General features: G+C 39.4%; 1 protein-coding gene across 2 annotated transcripts in view; it reads left to right on the top strand.

Moving 5' to 3' along the window:
- LOC144631691 (uncharacterized) overlaps positions 1–18,198 on the top strand; it is a 39,733-nt gene extending 21,535 nt beyond the window's left edge. For both annotated transcript variants that reach the window (XM_078490191.1, XM_078490190.1), the window contains exons 26-55: positions 530–597; positions 1,164–1,221; positions 1,323–1,385; positions 2,376–2,482; positions 2,816–2,915; positions 3,464–3,561; positions 6,565–6,678; positions 6,760–6,873; positions 7,040–7,133; positions 7,312–7,386; positions 7,622–7,674; positions 7,908–7,992; positions 8,467–8,601; positions 9,622–9,768; positions 9,994–10,092; positions 10,818–10,933; positions 11,436–11,574; positions 11,786–11,839; positions 12,255–12,335; positions 12,474–12,526; positions 13,110–13,244; positions 13,485–13,560; positions 13,685–13,745; positions 14,188–14,279; positions 14,381–14,428; positions 15,307–15,429; positions 16,460–16,537; positions 16,800–16,848; positions 17,195–17,293; positions 17,761–18,198. In XM_078490191.1, coding sequence (XP_078346317.1) covers positions 530–597; positions 1,164–1,221; positions 1,323–1,385; positions 2,376–2,482; positions 2,816–2,915; positions 3,464–3,561; positions 6,565–6,678; positions 6,760–6,873; positions 7,040–7,133; positions 7,312–7,386; positions 7,622–7,674; positions 7,908–7,992; positions 8,467–8,601; positions 9,622–9,768; positions 9,994–10,092; positions 10,818–10,933; positions 11,436–11,574; positions 11,786–11,839; positions 12,255–12,335; positions 12,474–12,526; positions 13,110–13,244; positions 13,485–13,560; positions 13,685–13,745; positions 14,188–14,279; positions 14,381–14,428; positions 15,307–15,429; positions 16,460–16,537; positions 16,800–16,848; positions 17,195–17,293; positions 17,761–17,891 — 2,745 coding nt within the window. In that variant the 3' untranslated portion in view covers positions 17,892–18,198. The remainder of the gene's footprint in view (positions 1–529; positions 598–1,163; positions 1,222–1,322; positions 1,386–2,375; positions 2,483–2,815; positions 2,916–3,463; positions 3,562–6,564; positions 6,679–6,759; positions 6,874–7,039; positions 7,134–7,311; positions 7,387–7,621; positions 7,675–7,907; positions 7,993–8,466; positions 8,602–9,621; positions 9,769–9,993; positions 10,093–10,817; positions 10,934–11,435; positions 11,575–11,785; positions 11,840–12,254; positions 12,336–12,473; positions 12,527–13,109; positions 13,245–13,484; positions 13,561–13,684; positions 13,746–14,187; positions 14,280–14,380; positions 14,429–15,306; positions 15,430–16,459; positions 16,538–16,799; positions 16,849–17,194; positions 17,294–17,760) is intronic.
- Positions 18,199–18,917: the final 719 nt, after the last annotated feature.

The following is an 18,917-nucleotide window of genomic DNA, read 5'->3' as shown; positions in this document are numbered from 1 at the left end:
ACACCATATATATAAGAACCAATTCAGTCTGAGAAATAAAACATGTTCTTGTATAAAAAGAAAGAGGATGCCGGAATAAGAAAGTAACTCATATTAAAGTTCTATAAATAAAGTACTTATATTAGTAATAGTAATAGTAATAGTATCTATTTTGAAATTTATTTTTAGTGTACCGTAAATGATCTTATAAACGCCCACTCTCAAATAAACGCCCCGTATCAAATAAACACCTCCCCTGAAGTGTAAAGTTTGTATTAGACGCCCCCTCTATTATAAACGCCCCGTGTCTAAAAGACGCCTCCTCCAAGCATAAGTAAGAATCACCTCAAAAACCAAGGAAATGCTCACGCAATATAGTTATTTTCTTGCTTGACTCGGACAACTAAGAGCCCAACAGTTATCCACTGGATAGTGATTTATCCACCCTTTGAACAACTGGGGCCTGGTAAATAAGAACTCAGCCAGCCTGAACCCCGAAATCAAGGTTTTTACATGCAGGTCCTGTACTGTTTTTCATTGTGTCTTTCAGTCAGCTCTGGATGACTTGTCTTTCATCATCAAGCACAGCAGCAATCAAGCACGAGCTTTCCGATCCAGGTTAGGAAGCGAGCGCACACGAAAATCATCTCGCACACACTACGTGTGCGCCCCCGAGAATCGCGTGTCCTCGTGCAAATTCTCGTGCGCGTCCTAATCTTGTCGTGCGCGTTTTTTTTTTTTTGTTGTGTTTTTGTTGTGTTGTGTTGTGTTGTGTTGTGTTGTGTTGTGTTGTGTTGTGTTGTGTTGTGTTGTGTTGTGTTGTGTTGTGTTGTGTTGTGTTGTGTTGTGTTGTGTTGTGTTGTGTTGTGTTGTGTTGTGTTGTGTTGTGTTGTGTTGTGTTGTGTTGTGTTGTGTTGTGTTGTGTTGTGTTGTGTTGTGTTGTGTTGTGTTGTGTTGTGTTGTGTTGTGTTGTGTTGTTGTGTTGTGTTGTGTTGTGTTGTGTTGTGTTGTGTTGTGTTGTGTTGTGTTGTGTTGTGTTGTGTTGTGTTGTGTTGTGTTGTGTTGTGTTGTGTTGTGTTGTGTTGTGTTGTGTTGTGCGAGTTCCCGTGCGCCTCGTGAGAGAAAAACCAGTTTCTTTCTACAGTCTAAAAAGCCCGTAACGTGATGTCTGATTTTAACTGCAGGGCAGAATTGTATCGTCAGGAGAATGATGCAACAATGGCCATTGTCAATTACTCTCAGGTACCAAACATCAAACTGAACGTGATTTTTGTTGCCGTGTTTTTGTTAATTTGAATTGTACATGTGATCTAAAGTAACTGAATGTGGTGATTTTGTTTCAGGCGATTAAGCTGAATCCGAACGATGCTGAGACGTATTACCAGAGAGCAGCCATGTTTAAAATGGTAACCTACTAGACAGTATTCTTCTTGTTGTTCAACTGATAAGTTAGTTAGCAGACATTTTCAAACCCTCGGCAGTTCTATGTCTTCTTAACTCTTCCCCGCGCTCGAGAGACGTCTGAAATTCGATCTAAAAAATTCCACACTAATGGCGTAGCACTTCAGAGATTCGTGCAGCGTCTCTAATTGGTTGTTACTTGCGCGCGAAAATTCAAAACTGAGAAACAGCCAATCAGAGGCACTACATGGATCTCTGAAAAGATACGTCATAAGAATAGAATTTTTCAGAAGAGAGATCCTGGGAACGAGATTACAGAAGTTATTGCGACGATACAGTCAAAATCTCTGCCTGCTTGACAATGTGTCGGCATTGTAAGGAGGCACGAAACGTTTATCACTATGGAGACATAAAGACATGAAGCAGAAATAGGGGTACATGTATGTTCAAAGGGGCCATGGAACAAAGATAATTACCCCTTTTTACTAGAGACGCATAATTCTTCAAGGCGACTATGCATGCCTGTTTTATGCGTCAAGTGTAAACAAGAAAAAAACGAAGAATGGTTCGGCAAACTGTCAGGAGTACTGAGCTCTCAGTTCGTTGTCCAAGATGCGCGAAACATCTTGGCGAATTATTCCTCTTGTGCCCGTCTTTATACCTAGACGCGTAACCAAACGCGCTTACTGAAGATTAAGCGTCTCTTGTATACACGGATCCAGAGTTTCAGACTTCCGGTCCAAATTCAAAAGAAAAGTGAGCACGCATTAAGTCAGACCATTGTTAAACATCGCAGAACACAATAGCATGACTTAATGAGTACTCACGTTTCTTTTGAATTTGGACCGGAAGTCTGAAACTCTGGATCCGTGTATAAAACCGGCCATGTCACCTTATTTGAAGCGTTATTATGAAGTAGAAGAAGAATTAAGTGTAGCAGGCGAGATAAGGCATGTAAGTTATTAACACTTGCTCTGAATGAAATTGTTCTTCAGCGTGGAGACATGATCCTAGCACTTGAAGATTACAAGATTGCAGCCAAGCTTTTGCCTTCAAAGACAGACGCCATGTTCGAGATTGGACTCTTTCGGTTTAACAACCAGTAAGTATTAAAAGCACTAGTGAATCAGTTAGGTAATTATTGCCACTCGAAAAAATTTAAAAACAAATTGTCTGCTTTCTAAAGACATCTTTTTTTTTCATTGGTTTGAGTTGGTGGCCAATGAAAATGTAACATAGTCTGGGTGGGCTATGTAATAAAGAGTGATTTCCACTCGACCAGAAATTCTGGTACAGTGAGTTTCCAAAATTCTCCATCTTTGTGAATTCGAGATTAAATTCGATGCAAAAATATCGTTCCAGAACGCACGATCATCACGATCCCTTGTAGCCCGTTTCGATAATCTTGCATTAATTATACATTTCTTCATCGTAGAAACTGGACTGCAGCTCTGAGGGATTTTACAGAGCTTCTTCAACAAGATCCAGAAGATTCCAAAGCTTATACCTACAGAGCAAGAGCTCACGCCAAGATGGTACACTCTTTTTTTTTTCATAAGAATACGGTTTTTCCGACCCAGGCTGAATATTCTTATTTTTCTGCCTATTTTAGGCTGAAATATTCTTATGAACATTCTTAGAAAATACCGTTTGACATTTCCGTTTTAGCAAGTATTGGGTAATCAATTACAAGTGTTTGGTGTCCAGATCTGTATCGCGTTACAATGTGCACATGTAGCTACATGTACCTCTGCTTTTCGTTGCAGCCTGGCCGTTTTGGCTTCAAACAAAGCATTCCTCGCAGAGATAAAGTGACGGAAATGAAAATACCTGATTTTGTTTCAACTAAAAACTATATTCTTTTCAAAATCTCAGCCTCGGGTTTATTCTTAAAATATTCTTAAAAATTCGCAAATTTCAGCCTCGATATTCTTATAAACTAGATTCTTATAAAATAAAAAGAGTGTACGCACTATAATCTTGCGTTACACTTTCAGTCACGCTCTTTGAAAATTCTAAGTCCAATGTGGGTCCTTCCGTAACTTGTCAGTCTTACGTGAAGACTTTTTTCCATTTGTTACAGGGTAATTTTGAGGCCGCGTTGAAAGACCTTGCTGCTGCTGTTCATTATGATCCTCTAAATGCCGTCGCATTTTACCACAGGGGCTGTTTACTGAGGAGGTAAGAACCTTGACTGGCAATTCTAATTTTTCAGCACTCGTATCTTGACTCATTGTGGTGGTAACGTGCATTAACTTCTTGTTCTTTGTTATCTCTTCTTCTTCTTTCACGTAACTCACCTCCTTCAATAGTGAAGATTCTCGTGAGTATTAAAATAAATAACTACTTAACAAAATAAATAAATACTATTCAAATTAAAGAAAGGCTTAAATGCTATGAACTAGAAATAGCTGACACTAGGTTGCCCCCGAAGTTTCGACGATGTTTATCGGTTTTTCTCTGCTGTTCATCCTTTTCTACAATTCAGACATTTTATTAAAAATTAATTTTCTATTTTGGATGATTATTAATTATGATACGGTAAATCATTTAATTACAAGAACGCAACAGCATCTTGACATCATTTTGTCATGTTTTGCTGTGGTGGGGGATCTCAGCTAGACTCAAGCTAGACTTTAGAAAAAGTCCGTCGTTCTTTATTAATTTAACACGGTCGACCTATCGCGACTTGCGTGGCTCGTTTTCGCTACTTCGTCGCTTTGAATGGGCCGCTTTGCGGGCTCGAATCTAACACGCCTGCCGCGAGTTTTAAATAATCACAATGCATCTCGAGATCTCTTTTGAATTTCTTGTCTTGATGCCGCATAAGTTTTCTCCATTCAAGTAGTTTCTTATCGTAAATCACGCTTCATGACAACGATCAACTTTTTAAAAGGAAAGGATACCGAAAGAATTTCTCACCTTTGACAATGAAAACGCTTGACTTTCTAAAAAACGCTCGCTTCTGGTTTCCGGTTTCGCCTGCCGCGAGTCTTAAACAATTATCTCGAGATCTTTTTTTTTAAGTTTCTTGTAAATCACCTCGTCCGGAGATAGACTGATCAAGGCTTTTCTCCGTTCAAGTAGTTTGCGCTTGGTAAATCACGGTTTTGGACTAAGGCTTATCGTAAATCGCAAAAAAATTTGAAGATATGGGTTGATATGTTCGTACGTGTTCCTAGACATTTCTTCTTCGGCCACTCAGATGAAAAAAAATGTGGATTTTCTTACTTCTCTGCGAGTTACTTAGTTAATTATCGCGAAGTCTTTTCAACAATTGCATTGCTTTCGGCTTTTAGACATTGTGAAATGAATAGGCCTCGAATAAAACCTCAAATTATCTTTTTCAAAATTCTGCCCAACTGCAATCAACGTTTACAAGCGTCGTTTGTTTGCTTGTTGTCATTTGTGCAAGTGTTCACGTTTTGGGTTGTCATCATCACCCAGTCATCGTTTACTTGCGTCATTATTGACCAATCACCGTATATCGGCATTTTACAACTCCCGATACCTACTTGCGGGCTTTCAGCTTGTCGGCATTTTACAACTCCCGAGACTATTTGCGGGCAAAAATTGATCAAATCGAGATTTTTCCTGGTATATACTATATATATACTCTATATTCGCGCGGATTACAATGATGGCTCCTCGGGTTTTGGCCTCTGGGCCAAAACCCTGCGGGGGCAATAAAAAAAGTCAAAGTCAGCATCGTTTGCTTAGCGCTTGGTCAGACGGCAGGCATTTCTTAAAGGCCGTCAAGTTTGGTGCATTAACTGTATAACTAGTAATAGTTCTCACTATAAAGCTGCCCCCGCCTTTTTATAATTTGTTTTTTTGTCGCCTTTAATTATTAATGCCGATGGACTGCACAATTAGGCTTCTTTTTTACTGTGTCATGCGGAATTTCTTGTTGTGTGACACCGTTGCGTCCTAAAAATATTCACAAGTTCAAGTCGAATTATATCACCTAGCACGCGGAAATAACACCTAGCGGAAATAACACATAACACATTATTCGTGATGACAACACACAAGCTTATTCCCGGGCTTATAACATTCAAAATAAACTTACAATAATTTCCAGGCCAAAAAGCCTAAAAAATTCCACGAGTAACAAAATATGGCACATTCAAAGATTCGAGAAAACAACCCACTCTTTGGATCAAATAATCTGACAGTTTGTTAGCGAAACGAATTACGTTGTACCTTGTACTACATGACAAAGTTCACGCGTTTGTTTATTAGTCGTTGTAACTTGTAAGATGTATACGATACAACAAACCTCCGAAAGCAAACCTTACAAATGTAACGCTTGGAACATAGGTAGCCGGCACGTAGCCAAGAACACGAAACCAATTGCTCGAAATCTTTCGACGTATTACTAACATTTGCTTCAAATATCACTTAACACAACCAAAGCAGAGAAACCGCTCGAACAAATCTGTGAACACGCGTAGGCCAAAACCGGAAAACAAAACGCTGCTAGCAGATGGCGAAGCTCGAAACGCGAAGGTGACCAAACGCGACCTTGTGGTTGCAAGTACCCGACACCACCGTGCGCGCTTGCTAAAATATTACCCGTCACGACCGTGCGCGCCTAGTTTTGTCAAATCGAGAACGCTTCGCCCATTACAAACACATTTCTTACTTTTTCAACAAATATTCTTTGTCCTTGTATGTATACACGCGGGGAGTCCTAGGGTGCCTCCTCGGGTTTTGGCCTCTGGGCCAAAACCCATTCTGGGCCAAAACCCTGCGGGGGCAATAATAATTTGTATTTTTCTATACAATAGTATAATTTTGGGTTTCCTGTACGATATGCAAAATAATAGCTCAACATTTTGTAACATCGGTAGTTTGTGAAAAAACCGATGTAGTCATATGCTGTTTCAGATTAGATACTAAGAGTCGGAAATCTTTCGCATTCGTCTCAGAAGACGATTTGCCTAAAGAAACCTTTAAAATATGTGTACTCGACTGGAGACGAATTAAACTGGAGTGACTGAAGCTAAGACACCGTAGCCTCCAAACCCATAACAGTAGCATTTTTGGCAGTTATTTGTTGATGGATTTGACCAAACCATACACTTTAAACTGCAAAAACGCCACATGGGTGCCACAAAGTACTTGTAATACTGCTAAATGTTTTTTAATATTGTTATACTGATTTCTGTATGATTTCAGAGTTCACCCAAAAAGAGCCCTGCAAGATCTCAGTGTGTCTCTGCTCCTTGACAATTCTGAAGAGAATGTCAAAGCTTTTCTGCACCGGGGTATTCTGTACACAGATCTGAAGAGGTAAGGTACTCGCTAGTTTTGACCCGTCCGATCATTCGAAACTAAGTTCACATAGTTTAAATTTGTTTGGTTCTTGTTTAGATGGGAAGATGCTGTCCCGGATTTCGAAGCTGCCCTTCAGTTGGATTCCGAGTTAGCTAGTGCGCATGTCAACATTGGTTTGATTTACATCACCAAGTATAGCAACTATCACAAGTAAGGAAATAATTGTTTCTCATTTTTTCAAGTGGAGATTTTGTCAGATATTCTCCCTGACGGTATGAAGACGGCGACGAATTAGTACCAGTAAAGTAAAACGAACAGTAAACAGCAGTGAAGCGTATTGCTTCCCCACTTATGTTGTTATTATTTATTTCATCAGGGCTGTTCGTCGATACACAGCAGCTATTCATGTGGATCCCACGTACATCAGAGCTTACATATGTCGAGCTGAGGCGTACCATAAACTGCACATGGTGGGTATATCAAATATATTTGCGGGTGCTGGTTTGATTCAGCTGACCTACAATACGTTGTGAAAAGACTTGAGACACTCACCCAGTTTTGCGTGAGTTATATTGAGCGAGTTACTGCTATCCGACCTATCCTCCTAAACAACTTGATCTTGCTAACGTTGATGTTGTTGTTTTTCAGATTCAAGATGCAATCCTGGACTACACCAGAGTAATTCACATGAGACCGGACATATCAGACTACCACATGGCGAGAGTAAGTGCTTTCCCTTTCTTATCAGTTTTATTAATTGAGCCAAGTGAGCAAATCGGTATCGGTCAAATTGAATGCTGGGGGTAACCCTGCCATGGACTAATATTCCATCCAGGGAAAGGAAGAAATACTCCTAGTCGCTTAAAATGCTATGGAAACCGGGATAAGCGCCTAAACACAGATTTTACCTTACTTATACTGCTTTTGGAAACTACTAAACGTGATTTGTTTTTTTCAGGGAAAACTGTTACTGGAACAAAACAAATTAGAGCTCGCAAGTTTCCATGTCAGGTTTGTTTTTGGTGTTTTTCTTTTCAATATTTAACGTGAAGTATTAATAATTGCCCTCTTCATCGGAAGACAAGTTGGAGCAACGAATTGAATAACACAAGCAAAAAGAACAAACGAGTAATTGTAAGCATGGGCCTCGTAAAGTCGTAAACCAAAGTGTTAATCTCAAAGTAACGATGCACTAATCAAGGCAACTGTTGATGATTTTTTAATTCCGTTGTTTGCTTCACTAGACAAGCTGCTGATCTCAACCGTGGGTTAGGAGCGTCTGCAACTCAACAGGCAGTTGTCCAGAGTTTCTTGAGAAACTTTGACCAGGTAATGGTAATCTTTAACAATCGAGATAACATTATTTTACAATATTATTTAATTTTGCAGCTTGTATATTTGTTTGTCCTGGTAGCACCCTATGAAGAATTTGTCCCTCTAAGTTAAAACCTGTAGTTCGTATAGTGTGATCGTCCGGCTGAGAGTAGTTCTGAGAAGAACTGTTGTTGGTGACTGGCGTTTCGACAACCTGAGCTACAGAGTCAAAGTCTTGACTGACTTCCGCTCAGCCTGTTGTCGAAACGTCAGTCACCAACAACAGTTCTTCTCAGAACTACAAATGCCTCTTTGTCGCCAACGTTTACTCACTCTTCTTCCCAGGTGCAGTTACATTTTCTTGTTCTAAAGTATTTTATTCTAAATTGGTTGCGTTTGTTGATAAGCTAAATTTAGCTTTTTTAGCCTACAAATAAGGTGCCTTAGAAATGTCCTCAGCATTTGTCACAATATTTTCTTGACTTGCAGGCCATTGAAGTTCTTGAACGAGCAACTCGCGTGAAACCTGTAGCTCCTTTGTTTATTCTCCTGGGAAAAACCAATATGAAGGCTAAGAGATTTGAAAACGCCATCAGCAGCTTTGAAAGAGCCATCGAGATCATGGTATGTGATAAGTTTTAACTTCATCCTGCTTGTAAGCAAACTATCAACATTTTTGATAGACAGAAGTCCTTCGTGCAAGAATGCTTAAAGTTCTTTTCAGAAAGAAATTCAGTATAATACTGTTTTTCTGGTAATTAGTACACACCCTTGAACAACGCCCCTTTTCATTGCTCATAAATCTCTGACCGTCTATATTTATGTATATGTTGTGGTTTAAATTTTTTCTTGGTTTGAAATTTTTCAAACCAGTTTGATTTTTATTTTCCTTTGTTTCAGTTTATGATAATCTATGTAAGAAAATGAAAACTAAAAATCAAACTGGTTTGAAAAATTTAAAAACAAAACAAATATTTAAACCACAACATATACAGTCCACCATTACTTTTCACAGAAAAAAGCGTTATTACTTCCAAAAACCCGCGTATAAGAACAAGTGGATTAAGAACACCCAGGCCTGATTTTAGGAAATAAAGTACCATTTATATAAGAACACATTCAGCCTGAAAAATGAAAGTTGTTCTTATATGGCAAAATATCAAAGATCAACACTACTTTTCATTGCACACATAATAGTTCCACCCCAATTACAGTACAGTATTGCCTTGATTTATCAATTTTATTAAAATTAAAATACAATTGTGTGCATATATATATTGATTTCATCTATTGGTAGCCTAGTATGTTCCTTATTTTAAGAAACTTTTTTTAAGAACACTTAAGAACACTTACAGACTGATTTTGCAGATTATAACCCTTTATATAAGAACCAAATCAGCCTGAACCGCCAAAATAGGTGTTCTTATATACGCGGGTTTTTACTGTAGTTCTCTTCTATGTCTGTACATAAAACTACGTGCTTTTTTCGCCTAAATGCTCAAAGCAAGCAACGTATTACTCAACCTTAGTATATTTTCTCTCCCTTCAACCCTCCTTCCTTTCCTTCTCTACTAGTCAGGGTTGACGTTTTAAATCAGTAGATGTACATGTTTTTAACACGTTTTGTCGGATTTCATCCCACAGACTCCATGGAATCCTAAAGTGGAGATGCCAATAGAAGCCGCGTCTGTTCACTTTTTAATTGGCATGTGTCAATCAGAGCTTGGACGACGACTAGGTGCACTGGATGCTTTTAACAATGCTATACGAGTGAACCCGGACTATGCTGAGGTACAATATACACTTAATGACTGACCGCGAGGGAAATATCAGAGTTGTTTTACCTAGAATCTCAAGTAAATCTCGGGACAACAACGAATTGACGAGAATAATGTAAATAACCAACTAGAGATATCATATTTTCTTATTATAACACCAAATTCTTAGAACTTACATTAAGAAAAATGTGTAGCAACCAGTAGTGATAACTGAAGTTTTTTTAACTTTCTTTTTAAGGCTTTCTACCAACGCGGCCTCACTAAAATGAAGCTGAAGCATGCCAAAGGAATCCATGATTTTAACCGAGCGTTGGCCATCAATCCTACTTTATTCCAGGTAAGTCAGTGAACTATTGTACAATATTCATATTTAGTTATTTCTACTGATTCTTCTTCTTCTTCCTCCCGTAACTCACCTCCTTCAATACTGAAGATTCTCGTGAGTATTAAAATAAATAACTACTTAACAAAATAAATAAATAAAAATAAATAAATAAATACTATTCAAATTAAAGAAGGGCTTAAATGCTTATGTAAACTTAATTTTAATTCGGGGTACGAATAAAGTTCTTGTTGCCAAACATTTTTTTTTCAAATTCCCTCTTAGTAAATAGCCTTGACTCATTACACATTAGTACGTTTCCGTTAAAAATGCACACTTTTGGTGCATTTTCTCTTATTGTCCCCACACGAGAACCTCGAATCGTTTTCATCGAAAACGCAGAACTCTGTAAACACGGCACTGAATTGCTTAATTGTGGCACGCTGCGCTTTTTGTGCTTGGTATCGCTGCATTTAGAAAGTTTTAGATTTTGTTCATACAAAATTCCTTCCAAATATTAGCCCGCCTTTTTTCCAAACGCAAAATTCCTTACGATAACGACCCCTCTCTGACTCCCTACCCCACCCCGAAAAAAAAAAAAAAAAAACACCAAAAAAACCTTTAACACAGATGAGCTCTGATTGTCGAAATTGTTCAATATACACGATAGGGATATCATGAACTTGTGCAATGCAAAAAACAGAGTAAAGTATTTGACTTTTGTATGGATTTTGTTTCAGGCGTTTTTGAGTCGAGCGGCGTACTATGGTATGAAAGGACGATTCAGTAAAGGAATAATGAGCTGTAATGAAGCCATCAAGCTACAGCCGCGCAGTGTCAGAGCATACCTGTACAGGTTTGTATCTTCTCTTCAGCTTTCAGCATTCTTGGATTAGATTATTTACCTTTTAAAGTTAGGAAGTTGCTACCTGTATACAGTATAGTGCAGGTGAAATGTCATGGTATATTGAGTAACGTTTTGTGATGTGCAAAGTTACCTTCAACTAGAGGGAAAACCTCAAAATGAAGGTTACTTAGGTGGACTTGTATTTTTAATGATTGAGTCGGATTAAAAATGACAAACTTTTAGAAATATGGGTTAAATTTTTTAAGACTTTTAAGAGATGAAAAAAAGTGAAGGAAGAGATGGAGCATCTAAAAAGTGATTCCTTTTGTTAAAAGAGAAACTGAAGAACATTTTGATATGGTTATTCGTGTGGCGAGTTAGTTACCTTTTGAATGGTCAATTTTGATTACATTTGGTAAGCCAGCTGGGAACTGGGAATTTCTTGGAAATTTAGTTAGAGAATCGCGGTAGTGAAGATATACTGAAAATTCTGTTGTTTGACAACTTGTAGGGGTGCCCTGAAGTACAACATAAAAGCTTATAGTCTTGCTGTGAAAGATCTTACAGAAGCTGTAGCAATCGACTGTAAATGTTCGCTGGCTTACTTCAACCGTGCCGTGTGCTACCATGAAATGAGGTTCTTTCAGAAGGTTTGTACTACACATTGAAATCGTGAGCGATTGTTTGTTGAGGATTGTTTGGGGTTTTTAGTAGATGTAGATAGCAAGCAGGATTTACGTTTGGGTCACAGAGTCGAGCGCGAAGCCACGAGAACGTGTCTGAGCGAAGCGAGCTGGAGAGGTTTAAAAAGGAGTTCAAAACCTGTTTGCGACAACTGCCTCTGTTTTTGTTAATCCTCAGGCGCTGATGGATTATGGAACAGTGATGTTACTTGAAGACACGCCTAACATTAAGGTGAGTGGGGTTTCACCGAGAGTTCTTTCCACCCTCTTTCATGGGGTTAGCAGAATATGGTGTTCAGGTTTAATTTTTAGGCAACTTTTCTTTTACATAACCTCTCTCCGCGTAGCTACTTCAAAAAAAATTGATAGTACCCGTAAGTAATTGCCGGGAGCAAATTGGCAAATTTGTTTAAGGGAGGTGGAGGGGTGGATGTTTAACTGCGATTAACTGGTATCTTATCCAGAGGTGGGTTACCATTACTCGTAGTCGTTTTATGCTATAGAAATCGAAGTTACTTTAAGGCTGGCACTGGCGCTGACAAGGCTTGTACAATATCCTGTGGATAGAAACGAACTTTTTTCTAGCCGATTGGTTTAGTTTAGCCATACTTCAGTTTTGGTTTCCTCTTTTCTGTGTTGTTATCTAGGTTCTACAGAATCGAGGATTGCTGTATTACGAAATAGATGACATGGAAAATGCTCTTCAAGACTTTCTGGCTGCAGCAAAGGTACATAAATTTGTGTATTCTTCAAACTGTCGCTTGTTTAGTTTTTGCTGGCGGTATCTATACCCTTGGTTGTTTCAAGATTGTGTCCACGTGCACTGATACTTAAATATTTACTGTTTTATGCTCTTGCTTTAAAAGGTTTCGCCGAAAAACCCTCATATTCGTCATACCTTGGGTCTGTGCTACCACAGGTAAGGGACATGTCTCATCCGTGTAAGATCGTGATTTACATTTCTACAAAAGACGGTATTGTTCCGCTTTGTTAAAAAAACCCGCAATCCAGCTCAGTTGGGTTACTCATTTTGGAAACAGGGTTATAACATGTCGGAAAAAAGTCAGGGAATTTTAAATTGAGATTGCGGCTTGTTGTGATAATGAGTGGTGTGGGGATGGTCCATAAAAATTGTTTTCTGCAAAAGTAGAAAAAGCAAATTTCTTATCAGAAATTGGCTACTTTTTATTTGAGCAGTCTTATTATGGTCAGAAATATTCTTGTTTTTATGGGTGACTACCATGAAAAACTAAAGCTTTCTTCACAGCCGCCGTTTGGGTCGCATTGGATGGCGTGCAAAAATAAGGCGATGAAAACCAAAAGTGGTGTTGAGTTTTTTTTTTCTTTTTCAAAAGCAGGCTTCATAAAGTTTTTTTTTTTCATTTATTTAAAGAAATTCTCAAACTGGTTAAATACTTTGAGAAAATGGCATTTAAAATTAGTGATCAACACCTTGAATCTCTAGTCACGAACATATCTTACCCTTTTGTCGTTGGGTTTAGGTTAAACCGCTTGGAGGAAGCCGTGTCTTCATACAACGATGCTCTTCGTATCGATCCTTTCTTTGTGGAAGCTTACAATGGAAGAGGAAATGCATTGATGGACTTTGGACACGAAGATGGCACTGTACTCGGAAGGTGAGTACACGTCATTGAACGAACGAACGAACGAACGAACGAACGAACGAACGAACGAACGAACGAACGAACAAACAAACAAACGAACTGTAAACGAACGAACTGTGAACGAACGAACAAACGAACGAACGAACGAAAGTACATTGAAAACCTCAGGCAGGAGTTCCATGTTGCATATACTCTTGAGGACTGGCTTACGTAAGTTCGTTGTAATGAAGAGTTTCTGCACTTGTGTTTCAGGCATGATTATTTGAAGGCTCTTCACATGGACCCACTCTGTTTATCTGCGCGAGTAAACTTGGGCTACAACCTACAGGTAACATTGAACAAAAATATCTTCTTAGTGTTTTTTAGTGCTGCTTGATGGATCACATTATAAGTTGAATGACCAATCGACCGCTCACTCCATTGACCTTGATAATGATTTTTAATTTCATCAGGTGGAAGGCAAGTTTCAAGCAGCGTGGAGCCAATTTTCTGCTGCAATCACCATCGATTCAGGTCAGTTGGATTCGACAGAGACGAATCACTTGAAATGCTTTACTTACTTGACAAAGATAAGGTTATGTGTGGTAAGGTATAAAGTGAAGCCTGCATTCTAGCCAATTGGCTCATCAGGCTGGAGCTTATCCCCGTCAGTAGCATTAAGCGGCTAGGAGTATTTCTACTACCCCTGGATGGGATGCTAGTCCATCGCAGGGTTACCCCTCAGCAGTTAATTCGCCGGTACCCATTTATTCACCTGGTGGGAGAGAAGCACTATGAGTAAAGTGTCTTGCCTAAGAACACAACGCAGTGCTCCGGCCACATCTCGAACCCGGACCGCTTGATCCGGAGTCCGGCGCACTAACCATTAGGCCACCACGCCTCCCACAGGGTTATGTGTGGAAGGCTTCTAAAACACAAAACCAAACATCCTCAGTAACTGTTGACTTTTTTCCAGCATGTCAGTCTGCTCTGGAAGGACGAGCTGTTGTTAACCTACAGATGGGAAACACGTTTGGTGCCTTCGTTGACATGAACGATGCTATCAAGGTATACCATTATAAAGTAGATTTTTGAAGTAAACAGACTCACGAGGTAGCAAGCTGTGTCTACAAGTTGTAGCTAACTGTTTGCTTTACTTGTTTAATCAGATTTCAAAGACTGCAGAGCTGTTGACCAACCGTGGAGTTGTACAACAGGTAAACCGACAATGTGTTAGAATTTTGATTTGAAATTTCATTCCTGGTGAAAGTACAAGACTGACAAACACACACAAACACAAATTACTGGTTTCCCAGTAGTTGACATTTTTGTCCTTAAGTAAACAAACACTGGAAATAAACAGAAACTTGTTAAAATCCCAACTGGTAGGAGGCTGCCCAATTGGCTACAGTCGAAGCTCTCGTAAGCGGACACCCTCGGGACGCGAAAAAAGTGTCCGTAACTGGAGCTGGCCGCTTACGAGAATGGTTCTCGAAAGCGGCCACTAGAGGTGTAGGGGATAAATGGCCGCTTAAGGGAGATTGCCCAGCTATCAATAACAGTTATTAACCGGACGAACGTGGATGACGACAAAACAAGCACTAAAATATGGTACTGTAATTAATGTAAAACCATTGTGACGAACGGAGATGTGAAGCTGTTTGATAAAAACAAGATGCAGAGGTTGTTTATAGGATTATCTTTGGGGTGTCCGCTAACGGGAGCTTAAAAACAAAGAAAAAGTCTTAGTCGTAATCTCTGAAAGTGTCCGCGGCCGCTTACGGGAATGTCCGCTTACGAGAATGTAAAAATACAGAGTTTGTATGGGAGTTAAAACGGGGTTTCAAACAAGGCGGTCGTTAGTAGAGCTGTCCGCTTACGAGAGTGTCCGTTAAGAGAGCTTTGACTGTATTTACAAAGCGTGGAGGAGTTGAATTCGGGACGACCAAACACAAATCCATTTAGTGGCAGGGACGAGGATTTGAACCCGGGACCTCCGGCTGGCAAGCCCAGTACCCTAACTACTAGAACACGCTGGTCTTCACAACGAATATCTTTACCAATTTTTTCTCTATTTTTTTTTTTTTATTCACAGTTTATGGGTGACTTTGTGAACGCCATCCGTGACTATCAAGCGGCAGTAAAAACCGATCCATCATACGCCCTGGCTTATTACAATGCAGCTAATGTGTACTTCAGACAGAGACAGTTCAAACAGGTTAGTTGGGTTTGGGATTTTACCATTAACAGGGTGAGTTGATGGTTAGGCAAAAGGGCCGTAAAAGCCGCCACTTAGATACTTGCCAAAGATTTAATGCGCCCTTTTTCACCAAAATTTACTGATTAGAGAGATGGGAGGCGCGGTGGTCTAATGGTTAGTGCGCCGGACTCCGGATCGAGCGGTCCGAGTTCGAGCCCTGGCCGGGGTCACTTGTGTTGTGTTCTTGGGCAAGACACTTTACTCTCATAGTGCCTCTCTCCACCCAGGTGTATAAATGGGTGCCGGCGACAAAATGCTGGGGGGGAACCCTGCAATGGACTAGCATCCCATTCAGGGGGGAGTAGAAATATTCCTAGCCGCTTAATGCTACGGAAACCGGGATAAGCTCCGGCAGTGTGGGCCGCTTGGCTCGTGGCTTCTCCTTTTTCCTTTTACTGATTAGAGGCTCCTGGAACCTAGCTGGGCAGCTACAGAAAGGGTTAGGATCGTGGCCTGGAACTAATAGCCGAGGTGGAGGCATAAGTGGGAACCTAGATTTTGCTCGTTTTTTTTCCCTCATGTTCCAGAGCCTTTCCCAAAATTCAAATCGCTTTGGAAATTGTCCGATCGAGCAAACAAAAATCAAATTTTGAGGGAAATAATACACAACCTTTTGGGAATTTTAATTTTGATCTTAGTTTGTTATTAGTTTAATTTTGATCTTAGTTATCTACTCGTGTTGAGTTCTTGGCCAAGATGACTTGTTTTTACTTCCCATGTATGAATCAGTACCAATAGTTTGTTGGGACAACCTAACAGAATGCGGAGGAAGGAAATATAATGGACTTGACCTCCTTCGTTGTAGTTTTATTTTTAGATAAAGGGGGAGGGGAGGGGTAGTAGTGACACTCCTTGTGAGCTGTGGCCCATTGCTATGGAAACAAAATTTCCCTTACTTTAGATAATCACATGGCGTTCTATCTTGTGCGCCGACGTAAGTTCCTAGACCAAACCTGATTATAACAGTTGTTTTGTTTTCTGTTCTTAGGCGTTAAGTTACTACGACAAAGCGCTGTCGTGGTATGCTGAAGATGAATCCGCTGTACTGAACCGAGCCATAACCAAGGTACGTTACATACGTCCAGCGGTAAAACGCGTGAAGCTCCCGCCAAAATTACCGCTGCCAAATGTAAAGATCTGCCTCAAATTTATCAAATCCTCTACTTTGAACAAAAATACTATTTGACATTTACTTGAAATTAAAAAAAAGCTTAATTAGCTTCAATTGTGATCTGAATAGGCGTATAAAATTAACTGTTTCTAACAGATTTTTTGAAATAGTTTGATCAGGCCAGTTAAATATTTTATTATTTTCCCTCTTCGTATAGGTGATGATGAAAGATTCCAGAGGCGCAATACAAGATTTTAATCGGGCAGGTAGGCAAGGATAAAATATCTTCAGCTTGAACAATTGTGCTCTTTTGGAGTACTAATCTGTACCATTTGATTTACAATTCCACATTTCAAACTTAGGGACGAGAAAGCACCAATGCCTGCGGGTGATCGATCGTACCGCTGTTGGAGTTTTTGATCAACTGTTCGCATCTTTTTGCTGGCTTTTTCAAACTTCCTAGCCAACCAATCAAAATGAAACAAGCAAATGACCCCATGTGCAATTAAAGATTTAAAATAAGAATTCTCCAATAGGTATTAGGTTAAACCGATTCTGGATGCATTTGGTTGTCGACGGCAGTTCTTACAATTTTTTTTTATTTTTTTTCAGTGGAACTTAATCCGTACGCGGCGCATGTGTACTTTAACCGTGCAAACCTTTACGCCTCACTGAGGAAATACAAAGAGTCAGAGGATGACTATACGAGAGGTAAGCACCCCACCCACCCCTTGTACACGTGTAATTTCACCTGGTCTGCTGTTAAACAATTAAGCTGCAAAATCGCGCGCAGTATGGTCCGATACTTAGCCGACAAGGCCGTGGGCTAGAATCATTCGATATTCCGCACTATTAAGCAGGATATTTGTCCTTAAATCCCTTCTTTTCAGCTGGATAAAGTGTACCTTCTGCAACGCTTTGAAAGGTGTCGTTCCATTGTTCTTGGGCGCGTTTCCAAATGTGGCAATCGACGTATAAATAAACGATAGCCTCCATTTGGCGGAAATATATGCACGAGAAATGTTTGGAAAATCTCTTGAAACGGTGCATTTGCGTTCGTTCCTTTCATTTGATGCAGTGACTTGCACGTTTTCCCCACTTTGTCAATTATTATTGTGCAGATATATTTTTGATTGTGCTCTTCAAATGTTTTTTTTTTTTTTTTCATTTTATCGCAGCCTTGAGTCTCAAACCTGGAGATGCTCTTGTTTACAAACGACGAGCTGATGTATTTGGTAAACAAGGCAAAAAAGCGGCTGCCATTGAAGACTACAAAAGAGCTATAATTATCCAAACGAGAAAACAATAAGACTTCAAGAAGTTTTAATATTCTTCGTAGGTTAAAATTTTCCTTGTTTAGTTTTTTTTTCTCGTTATATCGAGTATGAAAAAGTATTTCTGGCTTGTTTTATCGTTGATTGTAGCCGGTGTTAGCAACCAAGATTTCACCAACTGAGTTTCGAAGTTGGCATTTTAAAAGATGTAAATAAAAACTACAGTTTGAATTGTAAATAACGGTTTGTTGTGTGAATACGTCAGCTTTCTGATGACCAGCGGTGTTTTAAATAAATTGTAAATATATTTATTTTTCTTCAATAAAACAAGGTTTTCCTTCAGTTGATGGTGTAAGCGCTCATAATCGCAAGTTTAATTTTTTACATAGCCTACAGATAGTTTCAAATCCTTGAAAGGGCTCTTTTCTTTTTTCTGTTTGTAGGTTTCTACCCTTACCCTTTGGGAAGAGTGTTCAAGATACAATCCTCGTTTTAAGTAGTTGGGACACTTCACTGTGAGTCGGAATACATCGTGTCGCTTCAATTGATCAGTCTCTGTCATTGCATTTTTCTATGACACAACTTGCCAATGTGTACGTGTCGAAATGTTCCTCCACAAATTTTCTTATTATACGCCCACAATGTTTTTGGACAGTGAAGCAGCAAGCAAACACCGGGTCCGCTTTGGTCAGAGGAGTTTGCTGCCATGACTGCTCGAAAACAGACGTAAACGAATGCGTAGGAACTAATTTTCTACGTTTCTAATTTCCTAACTCGTCTACAGGAACACATTTCAGGTTTAACAAATTTTTATACAAGTTGTAACTTATCCTTTGGTCATTTTGCCAAGCTAAATATCATCTCGAAGTAAAAAGATTTTGTCTACTTTTAACCCTTAATATGCTGAAATTACTCCAAAAAACGCGCTTTTTTTAACCGTTAATCGATTTTCTTGGCTCTGCGGTCCTAACCTTTTTTCTAAACTTTGCTAGAAATGCACTTTCTGACACTGCATTGTTTTTGATGACATTTCCATGTAAAAATGTACAACATTTTACTTT

The sequence above is a fragment of the Oculina patagonica genome, chromosome 12 (genome assembly GCF_052425735.1).
Source record: "Oculina patagonica isolate OP01 chromosome 12, crgOcupat, whole genome shotgun sequence".
In the NCBI taxonomy this organism is placed as follows: Eukaryota; Metazoa; Cnidaria; class Anthozoa; order Scleractinia; family Oculinidae; genus Oculina; species Oculina patagonica.
This window is presented reverse-complemented; position numbering and strand designations above follow the sequence as displayed.